The sequence below is a fragment of the Mytilus californianus genome, unplaced genomic scaffold, assembly GCF_021869535.1.
Source record: "Mytilus californianus isolate M0D057914Y unplaced genomic scaffold, xbMytCali1.0.p SCAF_2, whole genome shotgun sequence".
Classification (NCBI taxonomy): Eukaryota; Metazoa; Mollusca; class Bivalvia; order Mytilida; family Mytilidae; genus Mytilus; species Mytilus californianus.
This window is the reverse complement of record NW_026262668.1, coordinates 23,964,988-23,978,113: the sequence shown is the minus strand read 5'-3', so window position 1 is coordinate 23,978,113 and position 13,126 is coordinate 23,964,988. Positions and strand designations below refer to the sequence as shown.

The following is a 13,126-nucleotide window of genomic DNA, read 5'->3' as shown; positions in this document are numbered from 1 at the left end:
TTCTGCATGGAAATTGAAATATTTATCCACCCTACACTTTTGCGTGAACCTTATTCGCGAGTTAAGGACATCAAGCATGGGCATTTCAGATTTCTTCAGATTCACAACACTTGAAGTTCTATGTTTCTCTTTTTTTTTTGAAGGAATTGCTTTTTTTTCTATTTTCCCTTGTTGTTTTGAACCGCACTATCAATCAGTTCTTGGAATAACCTGACACACTACCAAGACCATCTGGTCCATAGGAGTGTCGTGTTACAAATTAATAGGTTTACATATAGATTCAAACTTACGAACACAGTTTTGAGTGAACTTTAATCATGCAGTTTTTATACTTCTTTTGTTTAATGACATGTTTTGATGTTACAATTGGCAGTTGCTATCGACAAACTGGTAAGTCTTTATAAAACTATATAAAAGAAAGGCGAGAGATACCAAAGTGATATTCGAACTCATAAATCGTAGATTCTTTCGTCGCAAATGTTTGTGCTCAGCCGACTAATATTGTCAATTTCTAGATGAAAGTCAAGATATGAGGCAAACTTAACTGTATCTGTTGTATCCTGTATTTCAAGTTTGATGGGATAGATGAGTTCAACATAGTCACCAAACCTTGAATTATTTAGTGAGAAGACATCATCTATATATCTATATATTTCGATATATGTTTGTAAGGTCTTTTAATGAGTTTATGGTAATGCAGAAAAGAAAACTGTACTCATTCGTGAAACAAAAAATGTTGTCAATTTCTAGATGGAAGTCAAGGTATGAAGCAGACTTATTGTATCTGTTGTATCTTGTGTTTCATGATCGATGGGTTATGTGGATCATTGTTATTGTAACGTTGAAAGGAAAACTGTATTCATTCGTGATATAATAAAAAAAAATCCCCAATGTACTATTAATATTTTCGACTTTTTAAAGACACCCGCTACTAGTGCATCAACTCCTATCATTTCTACCTGTAAACATGAAAAAAGAAAGAAAAGCACATGTCAGACATGTAATATGTTAATCACTTCTGCAGACTTCACTAGTAACTTAACAGGGAAAACTTATTATACAAAATCTTTTGAGCCTCTGGACTGTTTCACGGACAATGTCGATTACGGAAATGAATGTACTTTATGTGGGTTACTTTATGTTGGTGAAACTCGACAAACTTAGCGTAAAAGGATGAATAAACACCGGTCTGATTTTAAAGATCCGCAATTCAGGGTTCTATATCACCATTTTAATCAACCGGACCATGATCCTTCTTTATCTATGAAAGTATGCATCATCCAGAAAATTTATCACCACACCAATAGCTCTATACTAAGTACTCCTTTTCGAAAAGATAGAGAAAATTAAATTCTGAATAAGGGAACTAGGTATTGCAATGTCTGCAGTGATGTAAATGTCATGAGCTTATTTAATACTACCTTAAGACACAGCGTAGTCATGGGCAAAAACATAACCATCAGCCAAATGTAAAACAGTTTTCCAAATCTAGATCGCCCTCTGGGAGCTTTGATGACCTTCTTTCACATCTTCATCATCCGCTAGGGTTACATTACAATAGAACTACTCTTTTTTTTTCATTGCCTGTTAATTTTCTTAAATGTTTGAGAGATTATGTACTTGACAAAGGATGCTCGAATACATTTTCTCCAATATACAGAATGGTCAGTATAATTTGTGATGTAGATCTTTTCTGTCTTTTTAAACCAGTAAGATCTGAACCTTTATATAATGAAAAGAAAATTCCTTCCAGTTAAGTTAACTAATAAAGGAATTGATGCTATCAACATCATCAACTTTCTGCTTCACAATAAGGCAACATCGAAAATTCCATTCTTCTTTTTAAAATCAGTCTATTCTTATTGTATCCCACAGTTACACCAAAACCATTGCTCCTAAACTATTAAACTATAAGCAATCATTGCAGGACCTTGATTTAGAAGAATACCAAAAACAAACCTCTGACATGTGACTGTTCCCACTAGCCTTATATTTTCAGCCCCTCTGGTGATGGTATTACTGGGGATCTAAACATAATTCCACATGAACATCTCCGAAAGGTGATATATTTCATAGTCCTAAGTTCAGAGAACACCAACACATCAATTGGAATCATAACTTCAAAATAATTATGGATTCCATTGAGGACAACGCCAGAGCATGGGCTAAACGAGAAGAAGTTGACAGTTTGTCAGAATTGGTCAAAACAATCAGGTCTCTGATAAAACGTCGAATTCATAAGTTCAAAAACTGTGTGATTGATCGACCAAAGTCCGTTTTCAGAGACAAAGAAGCTGTGAAATGTCTATCATCTCTTCACGATAAATATGTTGTTGTTCCTGCGGACAAAGTTTCAAATAATATTGTCTTTGTATGTAAATCGTACTACTACGAGTGTCTTGTAAACTAATAAGGAATAAATGAGCACTCAAGTAATCCCACATACCAAAACATATCATTTGACAAGGATGAGATTTTGGCGAATCATAAGTCCTTTATGGCTTCAATGAACATTATATAGAACAGCAAATCTGAGGACTTACCGTGTTTGTATTGGATACCTAAGCTTCACAAAAATCCGTACAAACAACGATACATTGCCGGCTCATCTGTATGTTCTACAAAGGATTTAGCTAGAAAAAAATTATGTCAGCAGTGAAAGAGGGTCTTCAGAAATACAACATATTTGTTCAATTTGGAGGTAGAATTTTTCAACAATTTGTCGGCATTTCTGTGGTAACGAACTGTGCGCCTCTCCTTGCCGACCTCTTCTTATTTTCATATGAGTCGGAGTTCCTTCAGACACTAGTCAAAAACAAGAAGATCAAAGAAGCCAGATTGTTTAATTTCACATTCAGATATATTGATGATGTTCTTTGCATTAACAATCCAAACTTTTTTGATTAATTTCCATTAATATATCCTCCAGAACTAGAAATTAAAGAAACAAAAGACACGCCTTACTCTGCCTTATTTTTATACTTATACTGTGGATTCATTAATATTCGTTGGATACCAATTTTCGTGGTTTTCGTGGATACAGGTGAACCACGAATTCAAATATTCAACGAAGTACAAATTTACCATCAGGTTGTATGCAGAATATGGCAAAACCACGAAATCCCATATCCACGAAAAGGCAAGTTTTCCGCAATCCACGAAAATTGGTACCCACGAAAATAAATGAATCCACAGTACCAGAATCGATGACAAGCAAGAAGATTTTAATTTTGAAATTATAAATTTTCCCCACCATAACACCAATATACCAACTTCTCCTGCGTATGAGATATACATTTCCAAACTCATTTGGTATTCAAGAGCTTGTAGCTGCTACTCAGACTTTATAAAACGTCTCCAGTGTCTGAGCAGAAAGTTGGTGAGCCAAGGTTATGTCAAAGAACGTCTCGTCGTTTTTGTAAAAAAATTCATTGGAGGATACCAAGTCCTTGATGCTAAATATTCCGTATCAACTTCACAAATCATAAATGATGGCCTTGAAGTATAGATTCTAGGTATTGACGTTGTTTACCATCTTAATTACGTGTTAAAGTAGTCTTTTTATTTGTCCTTGTACATTTTTAACCTTTTCTGTTTAGTCCATTTTTTGGTAATATTCTTTTGGCGTGGCTCGGTACTTATACATCCCGCCATTGTGTTATTGTGTCATGGTCATTTTTGTTTTCTTGACTTTCATTTTTGCTTATGTACTTATGTCTATAGAGAGTGTCTATATACCAATTTGTTTTTCTTTGTTGAAATAGTTATTTGTTTTTAAGTGATTAAGATTAAATTACAATGTTGACTGCTGTACCCCAATTTTTGACATTTTTACCTATTATGTGTTTGTTTTGCTCACACATTGTTGTCAATATAATGGAATTTTATGCGACTGTCATACAGGTGAGAGGTTTAGCTAGCTATAAAACCAGGTTTAATCCACCATTTTCTTCATAAGGAAATCTCTGTTCCAAGTCAAGAATATGACAGTTGTTTTCCATTCGTTTGATGTGTTTGAGCATTTGATTTTGCCATTTTATAAAGGACTTTCAGTTTTGAAATTCCCTTGGAGTTCGGTATTTTTGTTACTTTACTTTTTTCTACACCCACTAGACAAAACCATGGACAAGGTGCATCGATGTTAATGCTGTACTTCATGACAAAGCCACAGCAAGGCATTCACAATAGCGAAAAAAATATCCTGGCATAAGTTTGAGCTTGATTCTTTAATTGATGATCATAAAGCTGCATCTGTGCATTAAGGGACACAGCTGTGGGTGATATCAACTAATAACAGCTACAATGGGGTAAAGAAATCTAATCAATACCACCGTTTATAGTCCGACAACCTCATTGTGAAAATATTTTACAAAACAATAGAAACGTTTTGACAACCATGGGCACATCAAGATATGCTTCGGCTGTTGTCTGTTCTATGGTCGGGTTGTTGTCTCTTTGACACATTCCCCATTTCCATTCACAATTTTATTTAAATGTTTTGGCAAGAAATAAACAAATATTATACGAATAGGCTTCACAATAATTTTGAGAAATTTACAAAAGTAACGTGCGTTTGACTGAAATCTGCATGTATGATTAAAAATAAACAATCTCGCTTCAGATATTACTCAGGATCTTCTAGATATGTTGAAGAAGATGACAAACGGAAAGCCAAACGTAGGTATGTATTAATAACCTGCGAATCCAATTCATGGATGAACTAAATTATTAAAAGTTAAGAATATATCTTAATTTTTCGGGCCTTCTCAAACAATGCGATAACTTATATAATGATATATAATAAAGCTGCAGGGTAAGATCAACAAATTGCAGATTACAACGGGTGAAAAAGTCTATCAAATATTATCGTATTTAGTCTGGCAACCTCACTGAAATAAAGAAGAAAAACAATGCAAGATTTGGACAATCATGTGACACAACAAGATATGTTTTAGATGACTTTGTAGAAAATAAGGTTCACATCATTTAGGTTCATTCAACGTTGTGTAAGAAATGTTTTTTAGTCTAAAACAACTATGTTTTGCCTATGAAAAATAAAATTTATGTTGTCTCTTCTTCAATGTTTTTGATCTATTGTTAACATACATATAATTTTAATAACTAGTTTTAAAGTTGCTTTATTTTCCCGGCAAATTCCACGTTTTTCATATTTATTACTTCTTTCCACAGATTCTAAGTCGAGACCGGTATTTTTTGCTTCACTTACAACACGCCCTACAGCTGTGAAAATAAACGAAATTGTTAAGTTTGATGATGTCAGAGTTAATAGGGTCAATGGTTATCAGCCATCAACAGGCATCTTCACAGCACCAATGTCTGGTCTATATGCTTTCAATGCCATATTGTATGCAGAGACAGGAAATAAATTTGGATACCAATTGAATAAAAATGATCGTATGTATGTTAACGGATACACATCTGACGCTAATTATGGATCCCAAACTACAAGCGTGATAATCGAACTGAAAAAAGGGGACCAGGTGTATATCAAACATAGACATCGGAACACAGAAAACATTGCCGGTCATCAGTATTCTTATTTTTCCGGATACTTTTTACATGAATAAAGATGACTGCATACATTGCTATGCACTTTTTTCTGCAGAAATTGAGACTTAAACTACAAAGTTTGTTTTCAAATATTTTAGTAATTATTTTGGTTTTTTCACTAGCTATTTGTTTAAACAGTTTTGCTGTTTTAATAGTGAATATATTTTCACCATGTACATGGAAATTGTATTTGGCTTTTAACAGATTACAACTCTACATCTGCTCACGACTAGCGTATTAAATTATACCTTTGTTATGTTTGTTTCCAAAATAAAATACTATAGTGTTATTAACTGGCTGTGTCTATATTGGCCCTGTTATAGATTAGAGGTTAGCTGTATTGGACCCGAGACTCGAAGAGTCGATGGCCAATACTGCTGATCGAGAATCTACAACAGGGTCAATACAGAAAAAGCCAGTTCATAACACTTTTATTGAATGATTTTAACTAAGAAACTTACCATGAAGACGATCTGAACTTGTCTTTTCGCATTCACGATGGATTTTTTTGTCAATATTGATGTAATTTCTGATTTCTCGTCTAAGTACCTAATCTTATGCTATTACAATTCATTTTATCTAGCAAATATAAAGTAGCTGGGAAGAATAAATCAGTCAGTTCAACTATTCTTACTCTTGAATAGTCTGCGTTCTGGTGATTGATCAGTGGAATGAAACAGTGATAATAATCGAAAGTTTTACTCGAAAAGGCTGTGAAATATTTCCGTTTTAAGACGTTACAAAACACTGAACATCATTTAAACTATTTAATGCTATTTTAAGTTAAAAAATATGATACAAATGTATTTTATGCATAACGACACGTCGAAAGTTAAGTAAGCTTAGGCGTAAGAAAATTGAAACCGGAAGTGAACGTCCCGTATAACCTATGGGCCAATATGGCTTTTTCCGTACTGGACTGGTCCGACAAGCAATATTAACTCTTGATTTTTATCGACAGGGCAACTTCATCAGTATTGCACAAACTGATTTATCCGTATTAGGGTTGATTTGCTCATATCATTTAATAATTGGCTATAGTGACTACTATATATAATGGCAACCTCATATACTTTCTCAACCTGTAATATAAAAAAAACTGCACTTTAAGTAGGTTTAATCCCACTATATATTGTGCCTGTACAAACTCAAGCGATTTGTTTTTTGGCAGAGTATAATTTCGGTCTGTATCATTATATCAAGTTTTTATGTGTTCTTTTTCTAATCATATTAAGTAGCTTGTTCTTAGACGTATCAGTGTCCTTCCTTCGACGACGTAACAATAGTTTACTATAGATTTGTATTCGTCCTGAATCCATAAACTTTGAATATTTTATCATTTTTTTCATCTAATGCAGACTTGGACATTGTTTCGCTGCTTTCCTTTACTTTTGATAAAAGATGGTTATTTGTTACAGGTAGTAGCATCATCATACAGTTGGAAAGCAGGTCACGTTTTGACCCCAAGTCTATCAGCAACAATAGAGTCACGTGACCATGAAAATTCAGTAAAACTATGGAGTGACAAACCTCACTTTTACTCACTAAAATTCCACTGTCATGGTAAAAACTTATTGATAAAAATAATCTTGAATATACATAGTTTTAACTCGTCAAAACTTACACATCAACTCAAAGTCCTGTATTCTTTATTTTATCTTCAAACTTGAAGCTTGTGTGAAAATTGTCATGGATCCTGATAAAATAATCTAAATATGTTCGAGGAAACTAAAAATGATGGGCTGAATTTAAATTTAATGAAGCATCTTATTAAGACAAACACTCGATATGAATATCTAGGCAATACAGTTTTGGATACGCAAACGTCAAGTTATGTTCAACACGAAGCGGTGGTTTTTTTGCCGATTTGTGCAAGTGGTTATTTCCCCTTGATATCACCAGTCAAAAATAAAAACCCACCAAAATTAATAAAAAGGAGTTTATTTTGCAAAAATGAAGAAAAAAATAAAAGAAAGTCGATTAACAACTATGTTATTATAATATTAAGAAGAGATACTTCCCTTCTTTTCAGATACAAGTAAAAATTAAAAGACTAAAAATTGGTAAAAATTGGATCTAAAAACCTAGCTGAATTGTTATAATTAGCTCTGGCTGATGAAATTTATTTTGTAATTTTTATAATGGGATATGGGATCAATCCCTATGGATTTTTTTTTTAATACTTCTAACAATGTTTAATGCAATGAAACATACTGTATACAATTTAAATAATCTTTCTGAAAAAAAATTAAATAGTTCTGATCATTTATATTTTATATTTTAAAAAAGTGGGGCCAAGAGTCACAATTTAGTTTCTTCAAAGTAAAAAAGCCTTTTAATTCAAGCCTATGTTTCTTAGTTGAACAGTACAGTACTGCCTAGAAAATATCATAAAGAAAAAAGATAAGTTTATCAAAAATATTGACAGAAATTCTGTAAAAAATAATACTTAAAATTATAAGTGACATAATTTTGACTTTAAAATCATTATTATTGTAAAATTCAATTATTAGATTAGCTACCACAGCTATTAGCCCTTGCCAAATTTCTCAGGGTATTTTATAGATTATGAAAGTAAACTTAAAAAATATGGGGCTTCTACTCTTCAGATTGTTGTATCAGCTGGTATACATATTCATAAGCAAAGTATTGCATATTTTACCTTAATAATTGGATATCTGTATCACAGATGAAAGTTGGTGGGACAATTCTTGTGTCTTTTACTTAATTATCAATGGATTGATAAATTTGACAAGATTAGTTTGCCATTTGAATAAATTCAATTTTGTAAGAACACATCTCTATGAATTAAATTTCTTGTTTGACTTTATAAGCTTTTTTTTTCACTTATTACTGTAGCTTATTTAGTAAAGAGATAACCAAAAATGCAAGGTTTTCAACTTTTAACCTAAATATAGTAAACTGACCTTCATTTCCTTTTTTCATGTTTTTTCCTCCAGAAATTTTCATTGCAAGGCATTTTTTATTGCTATTTTTTTTGTGTTTTTTCCATTCATAGGCTATCATTAATTTGTCAGATTTGCTTCCAGTATGGATGGAATATTCTTAGACGTACAGTTTCAAACGATGATCTTTGTTTTACCTTTTCAATGTGTAAATTTTCACTATGCACATGACCCTGACACACATATTTTGTCAACGTTATATGACGTATTTTGAAAAAAGAAAACAATATCACCGTCGATTTGTGTAGGGGATCAAGAAGGGTTTAAGATACTTTGAAATGGAGGTATCGTATGGAATTGTGAAAAAACAACAACTTTTAATCACAATTACATTCATATCTCTAATAAAATCAGTATTTAGAGTACTTTGGAAACAGGTACAATGAAAAGAGGATGAACATTCACTGTTTCAAACTAGAAATGAAGCCAAAACCAACTACAAATTGACATGACTTGTGGTCACTAAAATTGTTGTATAAGAGTAAAAAATTATGGCTTCATAATTGTGTAGAAATTTGAAATATATAGGTTACCCGGTTTCATTTAAAATTGTTATCGTTCTTTTCCGTATTTGGATACACAAATGTCAAGTTATTTAAATTCGATGTTTTTGACGAACAAAAAAGATGGCTGATAATTTTTAGAACGAACAGGATAAAGAAATAGCAAATAAAAGTTATTTTGGGCAATTTTTCTATGTCGTATTGAAACTATATTGCTCACAAATGTACAAACTTTAAAAATCAATTATGATAAAAGCATGACAAGTTGAAAAAAAATGTTTAAACGTCGATTTTTTAGCCGATTTATTTCGCGGACTTTTTAACGTCACCGACGACTGTAGCGCATGTTTATTCATAATAAGCAGGTCTGAGGTATTTAAAATCAAATTCAAGAACATGTAAAAGTTAAAGAGGTCAATTAACTGCCTATGTTATTTGTTGCTATCAGTTTTGATTACAGTCATTGACTCCGTTAGTATGCACTAAAGAGGATATTGTGTATACGTTCAGGAGACAGCAGTCCAGTGATACAAAAACCAATTGACATTAAGAGTCCAGAAAAACAGTTTTACAATAACTATTAAAGATCTGCAATCAATCTAATTTACTTCAATGACAAAACATTGAGATATAAATTAAAAAAAAACGTAGAAAAAACAAAATGGCAGCATATGGCAAAATCAAAGGTACTTTATTTAAATCATTTGCACCACGTGACTTTGTCCCTTTTGATCAAATTACTTCCCTTAGCTTAAGATTGAAAATATAATTTATTATAGATTTGCGGATAATCCAGTCCTTTTCCGTCATGTATCTAAAACTAATGTATCTTTAAAAACTTCCTTTGGCGGATATTTACAAAAATGCTGTGTAATTCTAAGGGAAAATGCTTAAAATTTGACTTTTTACGAAATGGGAAGGTTGAAATCATCATGTTTTTAAAAGAATTTGGCCGAAAACTTAAGAAAGCAGGTAAGTTAAAAGTTATTTAACTTTAAAATTCAGCCTACAAGGTGTTTCCCTATATGCGAACAAATCATGAACAATATCTTCTTGCATGTGTATTTCTGTTTTGAATCTTGCTATTTTACGATTTTACGTCATTTTATTTGATCTTATATAGCAATTACACAATGGTTACGCTTCCGATTTTTAAACTAAAAAGGCCGAAAGATTTCAGAGTAGACAATGTCCATTTGTACACGGACAGAAGTCTAAAAACATGTACAGTTCACCTATATGCGAACAAATTGTTCATTTGACATAGGTATTTGCATATTGGCATTTTTATTAAAAGGGCCTATATAATCCTATTTTAATGGCTGCCGTCATGATAAGGCAAAATGGCCGCTATGCAAATTAGCAAATTACCCCAAATTTTGCCATATGGCGATTATACTCTTGGTTCGGTTCCTTTTCTCTTTTTTTTTTGTTTCTGTGCTATGAAGAAGAAGAAGAAGAAGAAGATGCTTTATTTCCATCAAATGGGCTCACAAGGAGCATAATATAATATCATGATAATATTATTTTTACAAAATATAATGAACAATACAGTATACATAGTTACAAACACAAATAAGAAATAACAGTTTTCACATATTCGTACATATATAGGAGTATATATAAAAACCTTCGTCTCAGGCAATGTATTGCTCTGGTGAGCCCTTCAAAACGATCTTTTACAGTTTGTTCTGCTATTGAACCACCTACCAAGGTCAGGGATGGGGGAATATGAGGCTCACAAGTAAACCTTGCTACATTCATATGTGTCTGTACAATTCAATGAATCTTTAATCTAGTGGTTATCGTTAGTCGCTGTCTTTCATAGTTGTTTTTCTTTCATTGTTGCATTATAAATCAGGCCGTTGGTTTTCTCTTTTGACTTTTTCATTCATTTTGGACTTGTATGATTTACTTTACGGCATATGTTTTGCTCATTGTTGAAAGCTGTTAGGTGACCTGTAATTGTTAACAATTTCATCCTCAAGTCATTGCTAGTTGCCTCGTTGGTAACCAACACCATCACCTTATTGGTTTTTCTTTTAAATCATAATTTGACTGTTAAGATTTACAAAACGTTTCAAGGGCTCTGTTCCTTAGATTTTATTTTATGAATTTTTCAAACTAAGATTAAGACAAATGACGGTTTATTTCCCCATGATGCAAACTAACAAAATCGTTAGAAAGTCTCGAAATTCAGTATTAAATCGAAATTGAAAAATAGAAACAGAAACCGAAAGTGTTTCATTGGTTCTTGGAATTATTTGACACACTACCAACACCACCTGCTGAACATGCGTGTCGTGTTTCAAAATGATAGGTAAACATATTTATTCAACTATCGGTATTTATATTTGGTAATAGTTACGATTAAGACTAACATATTGTGTGTGGTACTATCATACAGACAGTTGACATAACCTAATAATGTGGATCATGTATGTTTTTGGTTTGACAACATGTTTTGGTGTTGCAATAGGAAGTTGTTATCGACAAAATGGTTCGTATCACATTTGAATATTTGTTTTTCAACTTTATATTTCGTTCAAAAAACTCATCATAGATACTATGATTAAAATTGTGTATGCCAGACGCGTGTTTCGACTACAAAAGACTCATTAGTGATGGTCGAATCGAAAAACTTAAAAAGGCCAAATAAAGTACAAAGTTTAGCACTGAGGACCAAAAATTTCGAAAGGTTTTGCCAAACACAGCTTTAAGTAGAAAACCCTTAGTTTTTCGAATTCAAAGATTCACATAATTTGGTAAACAGTTATAATTTATAGTTATGACCATATTGTGTCAACACAAAAGAATTGACTGCTGGACTGGTTGATGTGTTTTTTAAGGTCTTTTAATAAGTAACATTTGTTGTGATGGAAAAAAATGGTGTATTCATTCGAGATATAAAAAATAACTTGACAAAGCCAAGAATTACAGCAATTTTATTGCAGTTCTCATTTCAAAGCGACAGTAGGGCCTCTACAATGGTGAAAAAGGTTTGAGCGTGATTCTTTCATAAATGTTCATGAAACTGCATATTTGCATTCAGGAACACACCTGTGGGGTAATACCAACAAAAAATGGGCGAAAAAACCTAACAAATAGTCTCGTATTTTGTCCGACAACATCACTGTAAAATAGACTCTAGAAACAATTCAAATATTTAAACAATCATAGTGCACATCACGCTACGTTTTAGATGACTTCGCAGGAAATATGTAATTAAAAGAATAAATACTACGAGTGGAGTTTACAATAATTTTTAGATATCTACTGAACTAATGTGCTTTTGACTGCAATCCACATGTATAATTGAAGATAAACACATTCTTTCTTCAGATATAACTCAGGGTCTTCTAGAGATGTTGACGAAAATGACCAAAGGACAGCCAAGCATAGGTATGTCTTTATATCCTGTGAATTCAACTTATGTATATATCTTAATTTTGCAGGACCTCTTCAAACAATGTAACAATGTTTATATGGAAAAAAAATTGTTTGCCGAAAACAACTGTTTCCTCTGAAAATTAAAAAGTGTCTTGTTTTTCCTTCAATACATATGATCTTCTGTTTACATGTACATGCACATAATCTGAATTACTGGTACTTCAATTTATCAATTTCCACGCTAAATCATATGTATTCTTAATTGATTACTTCTTTTCACAGATTCTAAGACGAGACCGGTATTTTTTGCTTCACTTACAAAACGCCCTACAACTGTGCATGCAAAAGAAATTGTAAAGTTTGATGATGTTAGAGTAAATAGGGTAAAAGCGTATCAACCTTCAACGGGGGTTTTCACAGCACCAATGGCTGGTATTTATACTTTCAATTGTGTAATTTCTGCAGAGAACGGAAATAAATTTGGATACCAATTGAATAAAAATGATGCAATGTATGTTAACGGATACACATCTGACGCTAATTATGGATCCCAAACTACAAGCGTGATAATCGAACTGAAAAAAGGGGACCGGGTCTATATCAAACATAGACATCCGAAAACAGAAACCATTGCCGGTAACCAGTTTACTTATTTTTCTGGATATTTTTTACAGGAATAAAGATGACTGATTAATA

General features: G+C 32.4%; 2 protein-coding genes across 2 annotated transcripts; both read left to right on the top strand.

Moving 5' to 3' along the window:
• The first annotated feature begins 298 nt into the window (after nt 1-298).
• Nucleotides 299-5,597, top strand: LOC127729530 (complement C1q-like protein 3). The gene is made up of 3 exons (XM_052237366.1): nt 299-390; nt 4,622-4,681; nt 5,191-5,597. Exons 1-3 carry the CDS (start codon nt 318-320, stop codon nt 5,586-5,588), a joined length of 531 nt encoding a protein of 176 aa, XP_052093326.1. The 5' UTR covers nt 299-317; the 3' UTR covers nt 5,589-5,597.
• Nucleotides 5,598-11,403: 5,806 nt separating this feature from the next.
• On the top strand, nt 11,404-13,126 carry LOC127729529 (complement C1q-like protein 3). The gene is made up of 3 exons (XM_052237365.1): nt 11,404-11,540; nt 12,383-12,442; nt 12,713-13,126. Exons 1-3 carry the CDS (start codon nt 11,468-11,470, stop codon nt 13,108-13,110), a joined length of 531 nt encoding a protein of 176 aa, XP_052093325.1. The 5' UTR covers nt 11,404-11,467; the 3' UTR covers nt 13,111-13,126.

Excerpts from the sequence above, each read along its gene's own strand:
- LOC127729530 (XM_052237366.1), top strand. The coding sequence starts at position 318 with ATGCAGTTTTTATACTTCTTTTGTTTAATGACATGTTTTGATGTTACA. Across the intron at positions 391-4,621 it reads CAGTTGCTATCGACAAACTG|ATATTACTCAGGATCTTCTA; the intron begins GTAAGTCTTTAT and ends ATCTCGCTTCAG. Across the intron at positions 4,682-5,190 it reads AAACGGAAAGCCAAACGTAG|ATTCTAAGTCGAGACCGGTA; the intron begins GTATGTATTAAT and ends TTCTTTCCACAG.
- LOC127729529 (XM_052237365.1), top strand. The coding sequence starts at position 11,468 with ATGTGGATCATGTATGTTTTTGGTTTGACAACATGTTTTGGTGTTGCA. Across the intron at positions 11,541-12,382 it reads AAGTTGTTATCGACAAAATG|ATATAACTCAGGGTCTTCTA; the intron begins GTTCGTATCACA and ends TTCTTTCTTCAG. Across the intron at positions 12,443-12,712 it reads CAAAGGACAGCCAAGCATAG|ATTCTAAGACGAGACCGGTA; the intron begins GTATGTCTTTAT and ends TTCTTTTCACAG.